We start from the raw sequence: 17642 nt of genomic DNA on the forward strand, positions 1-17642 counted from the left end.
ACCGCCGTGTTCATCTTGTTCGTCACCTTCCTCCGCGAATCCTTCCACCTCGAGGTCAATCCGTAAGATCGGGACAGTCCACGTGGCTTAGCCCACATCAAGATTGAGATAGAGGTAAAAGGTAAAGCCCCGTTTCTCGGGAGAGCTCGCCAACACATGTCTCCTTCACGCGCCTTCACCTACATGCACTCATCCTCAATCTCACTGCTGCTTGTAGGCTCAGGGGCGGCAGTGATATCCTCCTCACACACCTATGCGTCAGTGATGAACTCCTTCACATGCCTCTTAGAGCTCATGCATCATCCCTGTCGCCTAGCTGTACTCCTCGTTATAGCGCTTGGAGGATTTTTCTAGGAAGGAGCTCGACGAGAGCTTCGAGATCGATGTCGTTTGCGTGTGGCGAGAGGGAGGGGGAGTGGCCACCAAGTGGGTCATTCAGTGAGGGAAAAATGCAGGACAGCGGGTCCACGCGAACGGTAGTTCTCAGTTTGGACGCAACAGACTTGCGAGTGATTAAAATTTGCACATAGTTTGGGAGTCGAGATTCCCTTCGATATCGAGGCGTATGTGGTGACTTCATCAATCTCAAAACCTGCGAGATCAGACTTGCAGACTCAATCTCTCGGAGGTTCTTATAAGATAGAGTATGAGAGCGTGCGTTTATAGACGTGAGTGGGTGAGTGTTTGTACGTATTCGTGAGCAAGCTTTTCATCTGGTTGGCGGTGCAGCATAGGATTTGAACTTCAAATCGACGAATGCGACATGGCTTGCAGAGCCCAATCCCCCCTTGCTTCTTGTGTCTCCAGGACGAGGACACAACTGAGCACATTCTTGTGCAGTGCGTCTTCTCAAGAGAGGTTTGTCACTTGTGTTGTCATGCCCTCCGGCTACAATTCGAAATACCATCGAGCGACAACACGATTCAGAGTTGGTGGATGCTAGAGAGAGGAAGGTTCACTAACACAGACAAGAAGTGGTTTGATGGCCTGATATGTACTGTTAGCCATGCCCTTTGGAAGAACAGGAAGGCGTTCTGCTTTCACAATGTGCAGCGACACTCCATGGTGCTAGGACCGGTTACTCGCATCTTGGAGGAGTTTACGCTGATTAGGTAGGCACTTAGGGTAGGGGAGGGAGTCTTTGATAATGGTTAGAGAGTAGTAGTTTTCGTTTCTGTTTTTGGAGTTCAAGGCCTGCTTTGGTGTCGAAGTAGATCTTTCTTGTATATATTTCTGCCTTCTAAAAGTATAAAAGTAAAGTACTCTAAAAAAAAAATCTACGTCTTGTTTCTTCAATTTTTTTACCAGTTACAAAACGTACTGGGCCGGACACTCTTTGCTTCTCTAACGGGCTAAAATACCAACGCAACGTTCCTACGGAGCATCCTCCGGCCAGGCCCAATCTGTCCCGGCTCACTGCACCACAAATCCACAATGGGTCGCGGCCCGTACGTCTGCGGCAGAGTTTCTGCGGTCCAGGTGACGTCTGACAAATAACAGCGTGAGTCGCCCTCTCTCTCTTTATCTGTCTCTCTCCGATACTCGCCGTGCCCAAACCGAAACTCTCTCTCTCTCTCTCTCTCGCGTGCTCCCAAACCCTAGCCGCACCAAGACCCCGCCCCGCGCGACCGACCCAGCGGACGAACCCATGGCCGCGGAGAACTACTGGAGGTACGCCGACGCGCGGCAGCAGCAGCAGGCCATGGTGGCCGCCGCGGCCGCCGCGGCGGGCATGGCGCCGGCTGCCACCGTGGCGCAGGCAACCGCCGCCGCCGCGGGCATGCACCAGCACCAGCACCAGCACCAGCAGTCCGCCTTGGCGCAGCAGCAGCAGCAGCAACAGTCCGCCGCGCCCTCGCTCAAGCGCGCGCGCCCCGACTACGGCGGTCAGTTCCCGTCCCCCCCAGATCTGGGCCCTCTTCTAGATCTGCAACTTATTTTTGTTCTCTCTGTGTTGGTTGTTTGTTTCTGCGCGTGTCTCCTGGTTAGTGGTGGTTTTGGTTTGTGTATAGATGTAGACGAGGTACTGCTTAGAGTTAGATCTAATAAACCACTAAAGTAATAATTTTTGTAAAGAACATGGCGGTTTAAGCCAGTTTCGGGGGTGTACTCTGGCATCATCAGATCAGTAGATCGTAATATTCCGTTGATGATAAAAAAATTGCAGCTTTTTTTTTTTTGGTTTACAAAAGGTTTGAGTTCCCAGCATAAGTATCTGTCTGCAATTAATTTTCGAGGACGACAGTCAGGGATGCTTTCAGAATTGATGCGTACGATCTGCCAATTGGACTTCTGGTTACAGCTATTGCTGCCACATGGTTCCTTGCACCTTGTTACTAGCAGGAACGTTTTAGTAATTGTTTCGATCCCAGTCAATGGGGCTTTAATAGCTGGGGAATAGCTAATGCTCCCTGCCTGAAAAGGATTCCTGAGTTCCATAACAGGAAACATGCTTGTTATAATAAACAATTAAACATGTGTGCGATTCTGATTTGGTAATTTTTGTCCTGCGTCAGTTTTATACGTTTTTATGCACATTTTCCTGCTAGTGGTTTTGTCGTTTTGTTACGACTTGCGTATCTAATGAAAGGATCTAATTAAAGGTATTGTCGGCAAGTGAGATTGACGTGAAACATTCTCATAATTTGTCGTTTTCACAGACGGACCTGGAGGACAAGAGATGGCTGGATATTATCCACGTGAAAATGCGGGCTACCTACTCAGAGACAATGAGGCAATTGGAGCATCTTATGACCGCTACTTACGCAATGGGGTACAAACCTAATTTTCATCATGTAAAACTCATTTTACCGAGCACATTTTGTTGACAATTCCGTCTTTTTGACGTGCTTGTAGATGTCTTCTGTCACGGCCAATGAACCCAGTAGGGCAGCTGTTGGTGGATTGGGTGGCGGTGCGATGGTTGGTGGTGGAATGGGTGGATTTCCTATTGATGATCGCCGTATGATGGGTGCCATTGGTATGGACAGAGGCATGGGGTTCGGTGGAGCCAGGCCTGAGCCCCCTCTCCCACCAGACGCGTCCAACACTTTATATATTGAAGGCCTGCCTGCAAACTGCACTCGTCGGGAGGTTTCACGTATCCTTATAAACACTACTATGGTGCTAACATGATTTGCTCAACTTTTATTTATTAATGGAAAGACTGGCTCTATCGCGGGAAGTTGATAGTTTTCTTGGCTGTTGCTTTGCTCATCTTCAGCATTAATCCCACTCCTGTTGTTTTATGATTCTGTTTCCTGTTAATTTATATGCCTTGATGAGCTGCTTGTTCAGTACAATGTATCATCTCAGTATGTGAGCCTTTTGCTCCTTAACCTTCCCTTCTGCAGATATATTCCGCCCTTTTGTAGGTTTTCGTGAAGTGAGGCTTGTCAACAAGGAGTCAAGACATGTATGTTACTAATAGATATGTTGTGTGTTAATAATTTCATGTGTATTCTAAATTTCTAATGCTGATACATCTTAACCCGTCAACTTTTCTGCAGCCTGGTGGAGATCCTCATGTCCTGTGTTTTGTTGATTTTGATAGCCCTGCCCAAGCTACAATTGCACTTGAAGCTTTGCAAGGTGAGCATACTTACGTCTGTAGATATCGATTATGTTATTTTATAGACAATCTTACTTCAATGTTTTGTAATGTTCAGTTCTCATGTTTTCTCATTTTTGACTTACATATGGTTGGCATCTCCTTTACTCCCTCATCATGCTTGCTTCGAAATCGACCATTATATTCAGTTGTCTAGTTCATCTGTTCTACTTTATGTTTGTTGTGCTTTCTTCGTGCATTTTTTGCCGCATAGTTAGGTTTTGTTTATGGATAGCAACCAATTGACTTTAACTGGGACTAATAGGGGAAAAGATGCATACTTTTTACTTCGCAACGATAATGCCAATTATGAACCATTTATTTACACGCAACGTGTTTGTGATAGCATTTCGCTGGACTAACATGTACCCGCAGAATGTGGAAGTTTGGCTCTGAATGTTGTGAAAGTCATTCACCATCTATGCCTATGCTCCATAATAGCTAGTTCGAATGCTGTACAGTTAAACTTCCCATATCGACGTATCTATGCCTGTCCAGTCTTTCGGTTTATAGTTATTACTGTATCTATATTCCCTATGCATTGGATATTATACTTGCACCTGTATTCTTTATGGCATGGGGTGAACGTTGAGGTTCGATATCTTGTTCTCCCACGGCGAAAGCAAAATAAACCGTCGCGATTCATTTTGCAGGTTATAAGTTTGACGAACACGATCGTGAATCAGCCCACTTAAGGCTGCAATTCTCGCGCTTTCCCGGTCCGAGGTCAGCTGGCGGGCCTCGTGGTAGGCGTTAAGTCGTGCGGGTCAGATGGTTGCCGAACCTACCGTTTATACGAGCGATCAAACCTCCGTGGCGTAACGCTTTGTGCTGAATCTCCGACGGTGGCTTATAGGGTTCGTCAGCTCATGTTGCGAAAGCGCGAAATGGACGATGCAATAATCTTGATATCCAGTATCCATTAGATTATCGTGTCGCATGTTAGGATTGGAACATCGTATTTATTCCCCAATACTGTATCTGCCGTAGTATCTTAATTCTCTACTGTATTTTGTTATCTCGCGGCGTGGCCCAGACAATTTCAGCTTGTTTTCAATTGAAATGTTGACTTTCTCAAGTACTCCTTGTGTTATTGGCCGTGCTTAGTAAAATCAGGTCTTGCTTTGCCTAGCATTTGTCAGTACACCTAGGTAATATATAAAATATGCATTTTCCTTCCGTTTCATGATCCGTGCAAGTGTGTGGTTGTCCTGGAAGTGTGTGCCCTCTCCCAGCCGCCATTAACATAAGGTGGATGCATCCTTTCTTTTTTGTAGAGTAAGGGATCCCTCCAATTATGATTTGTAAGTTGCCTGCCCTAATTTCAGTTAATATACTGATTGTAGGAGTGATCATGTACTCTACAAATATAGGGATCCTGAACCATAGTTTTCATATATGAACCGTTGTCCATGCACAATTCCTCCTGTTGACCAAATCTGCGCTTCTTAAATTGTATGTTACGAGGTGTATTCTTCAGCATGCACTACTGCACGTTATCTGCCAGGGTATAGTATAGTCTTATGCATCAGCTATTATTAGTTGATCATCTCCTGGAAAGCCTAGTAGCTTGAAATTTTGAACTTAATGCCGGTGTCCATAATTTGAGTGGTCACATGGTATGCTATAATTTGATTGGTCATGTGGTAAGCTTGGACGTCTGCTTAAAAGGTGTACCTGCTGCTAGTTGGTGTGAAGTAGATGTGCATATCCAGTTTACCATGTCTCCTTTATTACTCTTTTATTACAAGGAATAATCACTAGCTACCCATGTGATGTTTCTCTATGGATGTAGTTTTGAGTTAGTTTTGCTTGTTATCAGTGCTAATAGTGGTATCTTGTATTTGTTCATTTTTTCTGGTTACATGACTGGCCGTGTAAGATCATTCAAGTGTGTGTGCTGGAGCAGCATGTTATAATATGTTATGCACGGTGAACTGTTTATATTTCTCAGCTGTATCATAATGAGCTGATGGTAGTTGTGGGGTGATGATCTTTTTGCCAAGTTACATACATTGTTTGAGGTGTTCTGTTGCGCACCACCATTGTATATTTGCTTGCCTTGAGATTCTGCTTTAATTTGTTCGTGTATGATGCTACATGAATGGCTCAGCCGAGATTGCAGTAGCATTCCTTTTAGTTATACTCCATTGGTTATAGCTGAAATTTCGGTGGAAAGGATTTTGACCTTACCTAGACAAACATGGGTTGTCTTGTTCTAGCAAAAAGTCTGGCAGCTGAATGTGTCTGCAGATGGAAGTTTGTTGCCCTACTCCTTGAGCAGAGTTTGTTGCCAGCATGTGAAGATTATTAATCTGAATGTATTGATGGTACCATTTTAAAGTTTGATTGATTGGTTCCTGAGAAGAGAAGAAATACTCACTGTTACAGTTAATGAAGTTTGTATAGAGAAGACCTACAATACTTGTTGCCTCTTGTCATTTTTTATGGCCGTCTGTGTTGTAGACCACCTTAGTGGCGTACTATCCACAGATGATGGTAAACTTACCCCAATCCATGAACTTCACCCGGTTGCAACAGTAAAGTCAGCCATAGCATGCTATCGACACATGTAAACCGAGAAAGGTCCATCTATTCACTCCGTCCATAAAACATGTTTTTGCAGGGTTTTTAAGATAAATTATTAAGTGAACTGAAAAATACATTGAAAAGATGCATGTAAAAACGGGGAGAACATGTGTTGAATATTATTGGGTTTGATTTTTCTGCAATAAAAGAAGCAATTTTTGCTACTTTTTAAAATGCATTGAGAAGATAGAATACACTTTTGTGAACAAAATTTAAAATTAAACCATTCACTTATTCGAGGATGGAGCGAGTATGTTCTAATAATGCAGAAAAACTACGTTCCTCCGTTCTAAAACATGTATATATAATTTCATATCTAGGTGAAGTTAAAAAATTTTTTTTAGGAAATGAGTGAGTAGAGAACCAACCTGTTGTTGGGTGGTTAGGAGGATAGTGGCACCCCCAGTCTATCAGAGTTTAAACCCTAGATGTGACACTTTGGTGTCTCATTAAAGATAGCATAGTTTTTAGTGGGAGGTGACGTTACGCTTGTGCTTACTTCGTCAATCTCAAGATCGTCGGATGGAGTTTCTTAGACGCGGTCTCTCGGAGGTGCTCATAGAGGTAGGGTGTGCGTGTGTACACGTTTATAAGTATGAGTTTATGTGCGTATATGTGAGAGTTTTCGTTTATACCGTGTGTAAGAAAGGAGAAGGAAAGGAGGAAGTACTTGCGTGACGTTTGTTTGCTAAATCCCAGAAAACTGCTGTAATGCTGGTGTCGTTTGCTGCTGAGCTCCATAGCTGCCCTTGGTCCTTGTCGTCGGCACTCTGACCATGGTGCAAAACAAAGGGAGGGCCAAATGTATGTAATGCAAAACAATCAAATACATGTCTTTCAAGAATGTAACTGTCGAATCTTTAGTTATTTTACTGGTAATATATTTTGTAAGTATATGATTTTTTCACATATACCGGTTCAGGTTCAGGAGCAGAGATGCCTTCAGCAGTTGCACTAGCATCATCTTTATTTCTTCTGCAACATGTCTCCCTTTTTTATCTTGAAAACTTTAAGCACAATTACCTAACGTTGGAGAAGTGTAAGATGTCTCCATTTTTTTTTTTTCAATTTTAGTCAAAGCATCTGAATTAGTGAATATGTGTTGCTAAAATGAAAACTCTAAATATCCTAATTGCCATTCAGCAATCATGTGCACTCCTGGTTGAATATGTTTCGGATCTATACATAGCGGACATAGCAGCATTAAACACTCCATGAATCTATTAACTGCATACCTTGCTCCATGACCAGCCGCCATGTGGTATGGACAGTTGGCCACCACGTTCTGCAAGTGAGGTGCAACCTGGTTGAATCCTTTATGTACCAACTCTTATGCTAGTCCGTACTAGCAGTGGACTCGAGGGAAGAAGGAAGCCGCAAGACATGTGGAATTGTGGAGACCGGAGAACCGCAAAAGAAACAACAGAGCTAAACATTGCATATCTTACTTGATGCTTGTTACATCGGTTAGCGGGGCGTGTACCCCTCCGATGCAACGATTGTCTCACCATGCTTCTGACAGTGGCGACCAAAGTTGCTAGAGAGAAAGAAGGCAATGCAGTGATGACCTCGCCGCCGACGGGGACGACGTGACTGGCTACAACGTAGCTGACTAGGCAAGGAATGGACCTCACCATAAACGTGGACGACACGACAAGCCGCGACATCGCCTAGGAGGCGAGGAAGAAAACATTAGGGTTTTAGGGTAGGGTGCAGTGGCTGGCAACTTAATGTTCGGGTGGTGGTGTTGGGACCTTGCCGGAACCGAAGAAGAAACATTGCATGTGAAATTTATCATTTATTTTCTTATTTGGATGTAATAAGAAATATAACATTATTATACTGCAATATTATTATTTTCTATATCTATGTGCTATTTGGGTTGAAAATATGATGAGAAATAATCTATGAATGGATAGGCCGAACACATATGATTGTACTTGTTTTGAAATAAAACATGTGATCAATTGTTGTATGTGAGGGATGTCTGTTGGGAAGAGGCGTCTCCCCAACATATCTCTTCAAGGTGTAATAAGTGGGTCTCCTACGTTGCAATGAGACAAGAGTATCATTTGGCCTATCCCTTTGTGTCTCTTAATTCTGGGCTAAACATTACTTTTCCCTTTGTTAAGGCTTATGTAGCCTTCATCTCTTGTGCAAAAAATGTTTTAATTATCTAACAAAAGCTACAACAATAACTTTACAAAAGGGCAGCGCTGAGCGTCCCCCGGGGGATCAAATCCCCGATCCCCCGGGTCGCCAGCCCTTGGATGCAAACAGTAATGACCGTGCGATTGGAGTCAACGCTTCGGCACGGAAAAAAAAACGGGTCCATCTAAAAAGATTCCCCTACTCACATCCTGCACGATCCGTCCCAGCCACTCGAGACGCAAGTCCCACTTGCAGTACCGCCGGCGCTCGTAGCACCGCCGCCCGGTCCGGAAGCACCGCCGCCGGCGCTCGCATCACCGCCGCCCGGTATGGAAGCACCGCCGCTGGCGCTCGCAGCAGCACTGTCTTGGGCTTGTAGCTTCGTCGTCGGCTTGTGGTAGCGCCGCCGCCGACCTCCTTGCAGCACAGCGGCGCCTCTGGTGCTCCTGTTTGTAGCAACCTTGTAGCACCTGCCGGCGACGCTTGTAGCACTATCCGCCGTCTATAGTAGCAGACGCCTCCTTCCTTTGTAGCAGATGCTGACGCCTATTGTAGCAGCCACAGTAGCGCCGCCGACCTTTGTAGCAGCCACCGTGACCCTTTGTAGCAACCGCCGCGACCCTTTGTAGCAGTCGCCGTCGTGCCGCCGCCCTTTGTAGCAGCAGCCGCCGCCGCCTTTTGTAGCAGACGCCGTCGCGCCACCGCTCTTTGTAGCAGCGGCCGACGCCCTTTGTAGCAGACGCCGACACCACAAAGTAGCACGACCACCAGCCGCGTGTAGCAACGCCGCCTTTGCCATCCGTCGCAGCACCGTGCTCCAGCACCCCATGGCTGCAGCTGCGCCGTTCGAGCTTGGGGGGCATCGGAGGATGATGAGGTGTGGGGCTTGGGCCTAGCCTGGTGCGCTTGGAGGAGCGGGGAGTGCGCCATGGGTAGCGGCGGAGCAGGCAGGCGCTATGCCGTTGGTAGCAGGCACAGCCACCCTTGGTAGCAACGTAGCAGAACAATTGCAGCAGCGACATCCACGGGTCCGCGGAAGAATGGCCATCGCCATGGCTGGAGCGGTAACAGCGGTGGTCGAAGGCGGCAAGCGTGGTCGCGGAGACCTCGCCCGAGGAGGAAGAGCTCGTGCAGTCCACCGGGCCGACGCCTGGGTGGAGCCCCGCGAGGTTGAGGAGCGGGCCGGGACGCGATCGTCGTCTCCGAGCTTGAGGAGCGGCGGGAGGATGAGGAGGTGGCGAGACCGGGCTCGAGCTTGAGGATGAGGAGGCAGAGCGACGGCGGAGGAAGATGAGCTGCAGCCATGGTCGCGTATCGGTTGGTGATTTCCGTACACGAGGCGGTCGTCGAGCTTGCAGGGCGTGACGAGGATTAGGAGGCGGAGGGGTAGGGTGGGCACCTGGCGGAGCCGGCGGGCGCCATGAGCGGCTCCGGGCCATCCATGGCGGAGTGGGTCTGTGTGAGATGGTGACGGAAGGAGGGGAATTTCGTGTAGAGGGAGGCGACGGAAACGATAAGCTCGTGGTGGACCCCAACTACCGCTCTATCTCTCACGTTCTCACGTTGCTGGACAGGCACGCGCCACGTAGGCGGACGATCGCTAACTACGATCCCCCGGGGGAACAGTAGTATTTTCCTTTACAAAAACACTTCATCAGCATTAGTATACCTTCTGGTTTTTGTAACATGTGCATCTACAAAATTGAAGTGGAGAAGCTAGAATTATACAATTCATTCATACATCATTATGCATGCTTATAAAAGGAAAAAAAAATGGAAGAGGAGGAATCCAAATCGAAGATGACCTTACCGTTTGAAAAGGAGGAATTGCACATCAATTCTGCACGAGGAACAAGTCCAGATCACCGGAGCCTCGTGTCCACATCTAAAGCGGCAGAAAAGAGGTAGCCCCGCACGATCCGGCCGTCCATCCCGATCTGGACGGCTATAAAGCGAACATATCTCCCAGTCCGGTCGTCCCTCTTAACCCCGACGCGGCGACGCCACCCTCTCCCTTTCCGGTCTCCTCGCCGCCCTCACCGCCATGTCCACCGCCACCGCCGCCGCCGCCTCGACCTCCCTCTCTCCTTCCACCCGAAGCCTATCGTCGCCATCTTCCAGGATCCTGGCGACCCCCCGCAGATCTCTTCCTGCCAGACTCTTATCCTCATCCCCCTCCCAGTTTCCCCTTGGCCCGGTCTCCGCCATGGCCACTCCGGGCGAGGCGGAGTCCAGGAAGAAGCTTCTCATATTCGACGCAGAGGAGGACCTCGCGGCGTCGCTGGCCGAGCACACGGCGGGGCTCTCGGAGAAATTTGTCGCCGAGAGGGGCGCCTTCACCGTTGTTCTCTCCGGCGGCTCTCTCATCAAGGCTCTCAGGTAAGAATCAAGACCGAACATTTCTGGCTTCGCGGGTTTGGGGGTCCTGAATCTGTCTAATCTTGGGTATCGCAGGAAGCTGGCGGAGCCGCCGTACCTGGACGCGGTGGACTGGAGCAGATGGCACGTCTTCTGGGCGGATGAAAGGGTGGTGCCAAAGGACCACGCAGATAGCAACTACAAGCTCGCCATGGATGGGTTTCTCTCTAAGGTACTCACATGGATAATCTTTTGCTGGGCGCTTGAAAGTTGAGATAGAATGAGGAAATGGGGATGATTATTTGAGTGCTTCAAATTTGTATATGCGGATGTTGTGTAGTTATGTTCTGTTCTGCGTGTTTTGTCAATTTGGGCGATTGACTTACTGTGGCGGATGATAATGTAGAATACGAGGTTTGGCACAACTGAACCCGGTCCTGAAAAATGCTAGAACTGGACCTGCACATTGTTGCGGTAAACCTACTGTTGTCTTGTAATTAAGTGGTGCATTTCCTGCGGCAGAAAAAAATTAGGGCATCATCATCGAGTGCCGGATAAGTGGTGATGATACATAACTTGAAAAACTGATTGATCTCTAGAGTACAAAACTGAGGATATGCGATGACTGTTTGCTGAAAAAGGATATTGGAGATGATATTACATCCACTGCTCGTCTAAATATTTGTTCAGTGCTTTCTGTAAATCTAGGCAAATTACATTTTCTCTAAAAAGCTGGTCGCCCAATCTAAATATGTAAAATTGTACTCCCTCCGCCCTGAACCATTTTGGGACGGATGGAGTAGTACATTTGGTGGTCTATGAGTGAAGTTGTAGGAAGAAGTGTGTAACTGCCCAGAATTCAGAATTTCTGGGTTTGATCACTCTGTTGTATTTCAGATATTTGTGTTTGTTGGATAGTCATTTTAACAGATGAAATAATTGAGGTGGCCTGCAATTCGTATTTGGCAGCATATTTAGAAGAGTGATAAGATCTAGTGACAGATATTATAACTGTTTGAGATAGTGGTCTCCCTGGCACCTTTTCTTTATCAGAAAAGAATATGTGTATTTATTATTTAGTCTATATGTTTTATTTTGTCAATCAAATTAAAACTACATATCATATTTGTGCAGTTGAATCTACATGTGTTACATGATTTTTCAGAAGCTCATATATGTATTACCATCATACTGAGATGACGATTCTTACCATATACTGTCAATAAGAATATTTAATTATTCTTATCCTCTGACAGAATCATACTCAGATTTTTTTCTGTGTGTTCAATATAGGTGCCGATTCCTGCTAACCAAGTTTATGCCATGAATGACACACTGACAGCTGAGGGGGCTGCGGCTGACTATGAAGCTCGTTTATATCAACTTATTAAGAATGGCGTGGTCGCATTGTCACCGGTAACTGGGTTCCCAAAGTTTGATCTTATGCTTCTGGGGATGGGCCCTGATGGCCATATCGCCTCCCTCTTCCCTGGCCATCCTATTGTCCATGAGAACCAGAAGTTAGTCACCTATGTCGAGGATTCCCCAAAGCCACCACCAAAGAGGATAACATTCACATTGCCCGTGATCAATTCGTCCGCACATATTGCACTCATGGTCACTGGTGCTGGGAAAGCTGGTGCAGTTCACAAAACGCTTTCGGGCAAAGAAAGATCATCAGATTTGCTGCCCATTGAGATGGTTGAGCCACAAGACGGAGAGATGACTTGGTTCACCGACAAGCCAGCTGTGTCCATGCTGTCGAGTATCTGAAGCTCGTTGCGTTATATACATTTGAAACTTGCACTATAAGGCCCCACTCAGAATGGATGTAAAATTAGTGTGCCACCAACATTTCGTTCAACTTTGAGCTAAATACCGTGGCCACACTAGTTTTACATCCAATCCAAGCAGCCCCTTATTAGTATGAAGATTGAGAGGAATTTCCATTAGATACGTACTTGCACCACTCCCATGTGGGTTATTTGAGCTGATTTTGTAGCATATAGTGCAGCGTATATGTGCGGCACACGTCAGTTTCTTTACAATATATGAATCAAAGTAATTGCTATTTAATGAGATATTTGTTCCTCGGGTATGTAGATCAGTGTTCGTAGATGGTATTCAATATGCGATGTTATATATTGCTTCCTTTCCACTCATAATATGTTAATGAACATTTTCACATCTTCTCGACTAATGTTCCTGTAATTGCCACTGCTAGTGTTTTGCACTTCTTTAGCTTTGTTGCGTCGTGCTTAGCCGTCTTCTCATCTGTATAATGTCGTGGAGCCTGTTACAGGAATTCTGGAATATTTCTTGCCGCTAGTTTTCAAGTTGTAGGATCAGGTTGAACTAAGCTCTCTGGAATGCATTTCATAGCAAATCGAACAACTTATATGCGTTCAGGTATTGCGTGAGTGGATAACTTCCTGGGATTAGCGGCTAGGGTGGACATATAGATTTCCTGGAGCCTGGCCTTCGAAGCTAGCGCAATCATGACGGACCTTTTCAGATCAACATAGCAAGGTTAACAGTGCATTGCTTACCGCAATTAGGCAAGCGTGTGTCATTTGGTGTTGAGAACGATTTTATGTCTCTGTATATGTTTGACCAGCTCGTGTTTCATTGTACAAAGCTCTTTTGCTAATCAATAAAATTCATTGGCTCCTAAAAAAAACTTGCTTATTGGCTCTACGCCTCTACGTATGATTGGGTGCGGGAAGAGTGATGAAGCTTAACCTGGACTTTGGTAGAATCAATCATTTTGTAACAACTTATAGTGGTAAAAACTGGCAAGAATCCTTAGTTGGAACTTTTTGTTGCAAATGCATAAGTAGGAGGTAAAAATTGGAATAAACGAACGAAAAAAGATGTATCAAAAGCAAGCCACAAATGCTTAAAGAATAGCCTATCATTTTTAACAACTTGGGGATAAAAACCAGCAAGAATTCTTAAATGGGGTAATTTTGACACAAATGCACAGCTAGAGTAAAAAGTGGAATAAACTAAAAAAAATAGTTGCCGATGAAAGATGCGGAATTCGAAAACAAAAAATGGCTAGCTAGCTACTAGTAGCCGTTTCTGCCCTCAGCTCCAAAAGAAAAAAAAAGGCTCCTCTGTCTTTCTTCGTCACATCACATCGATAAACAGAACGGCTAGTACGCCGCCTGCACTGCAGTGAATGAGCGTATGAAGCAAGCCACGGATTTCACCGCCAGGTCATCGGCTATCGCAGTGAGCATTTGGGGAGAGCCAGAAGAGGAAAGGGGATCATCATCAGCGGCATCTGCCGGCGAACACGATGTCGGCGGCGATCAGCGGCAGCATCGAGCGGGACGTTCTGGAGTGCCCGATCTGTATGGATCCTCTCCAGCCTCCGGTCTACCAGGTCTCGTCCCTTCACTTCTCTTCCTCATTGTATATAGATGGCACCATTTGATCCGCAATTGAACTGGGATTTGGGATTTTCATTAAGCAAGAGAAAAAAAAGACCTCTCTCGCGACCCGACCACCCCCTCTCTCGCGACCCGCGCCGCCTCCCCGCGGCGGCCGGGCCGCGCCCCTTCCCCGGCGCTCCTCCCTCCCTCCTCGCGCTCCCCCTTGCCGCCGCCGTCGGCGGGAGCCGCCAGGCCTTGCCTGGGCGGTGCCGGCGGCGGCGGGGACGACTCTACCCGTCGCGGCGCTGGGGGCGCGGGGCTTCTGGCCGGCGGCGGTGCTCCTCGGCGGCGGCGGTCCGGCGCGGCGGGGTGGTACCTGTGCGTCGGGTGGTTGGAGGAGAGGCGGCGCAACCGTTGGTGGCGGAGCTGCGCTGGTGGCGGCCATGGCAGGGCCTGCTCGGCCCAGATCTGGGCCCAGTTCGGGGCCCAGAGGGGCTGGGCGGGCGGGCTGCTCATGGCGCCCCGGTGATGCTCCCTGGAGGTGGAGGAGATGCGACGGCGGTGGCTGGGCGGCGGCGGTACTCCGGCCGGCCTGCTGCAGCGTGGTAGCGAGGTCTTTGCGGGCCTGTTTGGGCCCGGCCGGGCGGGTTTGACCTCGCTGCCATGTCCGGTCGGCTACCGCGAAGGCGGTGGAGGTAGTTCCCTCCCGCTCGGCTGAGGTGCTGCTACCCCCGACCCGGCTGTTTCTCATCTCTACGTCTAGGCCCTTCTCCGGCGACCACAGCGAGACAGCAAGGATGGCTTCAAGGTCGCGGTGGCGTGTGCTGGTGGGCGGCAAGTCGGGTGGAGCACGTCGAATCGTCCGGGTGTGTGGGTTGGGGGACGGGAGAAATCTTGTCGGCAGGCCCGACACTGACGCGGTGACGCCTGCGGGTGTCGCCTTGCCTTCCTGAAGGGCGTCGGTAGTCCCTCCTCCCCACTCCCTTCCGCGTATCGGGGGAAACCCTAGGACCAGTCCGGGCAGCAGTGGCGTCGTCGTCACTTTCCTTGTTGAAGGTGTTGCTTGATACGCGGCGCTTCGGCGTGCTAGGAGTGTGGTAGCATTCTTTGGTGGGCGCAGCGGTTGCGAGGCACTCTTGTTCTTGTCAAGCTGCCGGTGTCGGCTTTGTTTTCTTTTTCTTTTCTCTTGTGTTTCCTTTTGGGCTTGGTGTTGTGCTGCGGCCCCAGCGCGTTCGTTGTATCGGGTCGTTTGCTATATTAATATAGCGGGGCGAAAGCCTGTTTCGAGGAGATAAAATCATAGATATAGATTCCGGCTAAAATCAGAGGCATAATGCATATAGGGGATCTGCCCATCTTGCCCTCTTGGGGTCCGATTTTGATTTGGCAGAACACTTACAAGAGGCACTAGCAGGGTGAAAGTTTCAGTCATGGATTCATGGAAATCTTTGACTACCTGAAGAAATATGTGGCGCCTCATTGCCGTGTAGGCCCCTGAGTGTAGTGATTCTTTCTGGTCAATATACTGTGTACGATGCTTCTACAACTGAACTTGCCACCTGCACAACATTTCCAAGTTATACACCATCATTAGTTTCAGCAAGAAGCTAATAACTAATTGATCAATCACAATTTGCATATTTCCCACCTGCTGTTCCCTGCAACCTTCTGAACTGAAACTGAGCATCTATATTTTCAGCATGAACACAATATTCACAAGCAGGCATATGAACTTATGCTGAATTCCCTCTTCATACACAGTGTGCAGTCGGGCATGCGATCTGCTCGTCCTGCCATGCCAGCCTAACGAACAAGGACATGTGCCACACGTGCTCTGCAACCGGCGGCTACAACCGCTGCAACGCGCTCGACAAAATCCTCGAGTCATTCCGTGTCCCTTGCACCAACACCAAGTACGGATGCACCGCCGAGTCGCACTACCACGAGGCGGACGAGCACAAGAAGTCATGCCCGCACACACCATGCTTCTGCCCGGAACCTGACTGCGTGTTCGCTGGCTCAACCGTCGCGCTTCTGGCTCATCTCACCGGCGATCACATGTGGCCTTCCACTGAGTTAAGGTACAATTTAAAGCTCACCGTAGATGTACAAGAAGGCATACATGCTCTCCACAACCGAGATGCCGGCCTGCTTTTCCTTATGAAATTCACTCCCGTGCCGCCTTTCGGCCACGCTACCTCTGTCCTATGCGTCGATCCTCATGCCACTGCAACCGAGGAGGCCGAATGCAAGTTCAGGTGCCACCTTAGTTCCAGCAACACAGACATTGGTTGGCAGAAGACTTCGGATTTCCAGGTCAGGAGCACCAACCTCTCGGAAGGGTTACTGGCACCGGAGGATGGAGGCTACTCATTTGTTGCACCCAATACCACAAGCATCACGGTCAGTATTGCCAAGATAATGCGCGACAAGCGTGGGAATGAGATCCGACTGAAGCGTTTGCGGCAAAGTTTACTTCCATATGCGATAGCTACTTGATCAGTGTGTGGAATTCCTGGATCCAAATCAAGCCGATGCACCTCCATCTACTGCATGATGCTGGATGATTGATTTGTGGAAAATAAAGGATTGCTGCTACTACATGATAGACGAGATGGACACAGGAGAATTGGTGCGGTGCAGCTGCAGCAGCTGAGTTCAGAGCGTCTTGTTACTGGCTATTATGTAGACGTGTCCTAAATGAGTTTGAGTCTTTGAGATGCTTCAAGGAGCAAACTGTGTTTCCAGCGAAATACTTTTCCTGGCAGGCCATAGATGAGTGATTAAGTGAAGGTTGCTCTGGTAGTTGTCATTACAGTTTACAAGGAAAGCAGAGTGTGAGTCTGTAACAGCCCTGGTCAGCATGATGTTGCGTAATTGTTCGAAACAAGCAAGCCATTTAGAGTCCTGTGGTGCTTAAAACAAAAAAGGCCATTTTCAAAACAAAGAAAAAAATCTGACCCGATCGCCTGGGGAGATAATCAGGTATGCTTGCTAGTACTAGTTTTTAATAAATTGGGCAGGGTCTGAACTCATGATTCCGATTGTGTGACAACCTGAAGTCAACAGTAGATCGAAGAATCGGCAAAAAAGTGACTCATTGGTGTAGACTGTCAACAAAGGTGCACTGTGTGTCTGTGTGCTTACAATTCCACAATGATTTAGACAGTGTAAAATATTACCATGCTTCTCTTGTGGTGTTAATTACCTCCACCTAAGCCTGCCATTAATTTCCATATTGACTTAGACTGGTCAGCGAAAATGCACCAAACTGGCCAACTGGTCTTTCAGGCTACATGGGCAATACCATGGCATCTATTTAAACAGCGTCATACCTCAGAATCTGATCACTACAAGGTGAAAACCAAAACCTCCTTTTAGCCATTCAGTCTCAACCTAAACTTTTTTGGGATGGAAGTGGTTCTGTCTGCTGCTGCAGGTGACCTTGTTAGCAGTTTTTTTCCCTTTTTGATGAGCAAGTATTCGCACATCGTACATCGCATTCTCAGAGGAGGAAAAGCCTGTGGAGAGGCTGCAGCAACTCCCGCTAAGAG

General features: G+C 47.7%; 3 protein-coding genes across 4 annotated transcripts; all 3 read left to right on the forward strand.

Annotated features, from left to right (window-relative positions):
- Positions 1–1525: 1525 nt before the first annotated feature.
- On the forward strand, positions 1526–8064 carry LOC127316434 (RNA-binding protein 2). Of its 2 annotated transcripts, none has more exons than XM_051346826.2 (6): positions 1526–1886; positions 2661–2773; positions 2857–3100; positions 3354–3415; positions 3510–3591; positions 7451–8064. In XM_051346826.2, the coding sequence occupies exons 1-6, from the start codon at positions 1649–1651 to the stop codon at positions 7492–7494; spliced, it is 783 nt and encodes a 260-aa protein (XP_051202786.1). In that variant the 5' UTR covers positions 1526–1648; the 3' UTR covers positions 7495–8064. The 2 variants fall into 2 exon arrangements, with proteins under 2 accessions (XP_051202786.1, XP_051202785.1); XM_051346825.2 differs by lacking the exon at positions 7451–8064 and adding an exon at positions 4264–4688 and having other exon boundaries at positions 1531–1886.
- A 2191-nt stretch (positions 8065–10255) lies between these two features.
- LOC127316433 (probable 6-phosphogluconolactonase 3, chloroplastic) lies at positions 10256–12806 on the forward strand. The gene is made up of 3 exons (XM_051346824.2): positions 10256–10729; positions 10805–10940; positions 12002–12806. Exons 1-3 carry the CDS (start codon positions 10395–10397, stop codon positions 12479–12481), a joined length of 951 nt encoding a protein of 316 aa, XP_051202784.1. The 5' UTR covers positions 10256–10394; the 3' UTR covers positions 12482–12806.
- A 990-nt stretch (positions 12807–13796) lies between these two features.
- LOC139833038 (E3 ubiquitin-protein ligase SINA-like 11) lies at positions 13797–17123 on the forward strand. Its single transcript, XM_071823126.1, has 2 exons — positions 13797–14099; positions 15850–17123. The coding sequence occupies exons 1-2, from the start codon at positions 14013–14015 to the stop codon at positions 16585–16587; spliced, it is 825 nt and encodes a 274-aa protein (XP_071679227.1). The 5' UTR covers positions 13797–14012; the 3' UTR covers positions 16588–17123.
- Positions 17124–17642: the final 519 nt, after the last annotated feature.

This window comes from Lolium perenne, chromosome 7, assembly GCF_019359855.2.
Source record: "Lolium perenne isolate Kyuss_39 chromosome 7, Kyuss_2.0, whole genome shotgun sequence".
NCBI classification, from domain to species: Eukaryota; Viridiplantae; Streptophyta; class Magnoliopsida; order Poales; family Poaceae; genus Lolium; species Lolium perenne.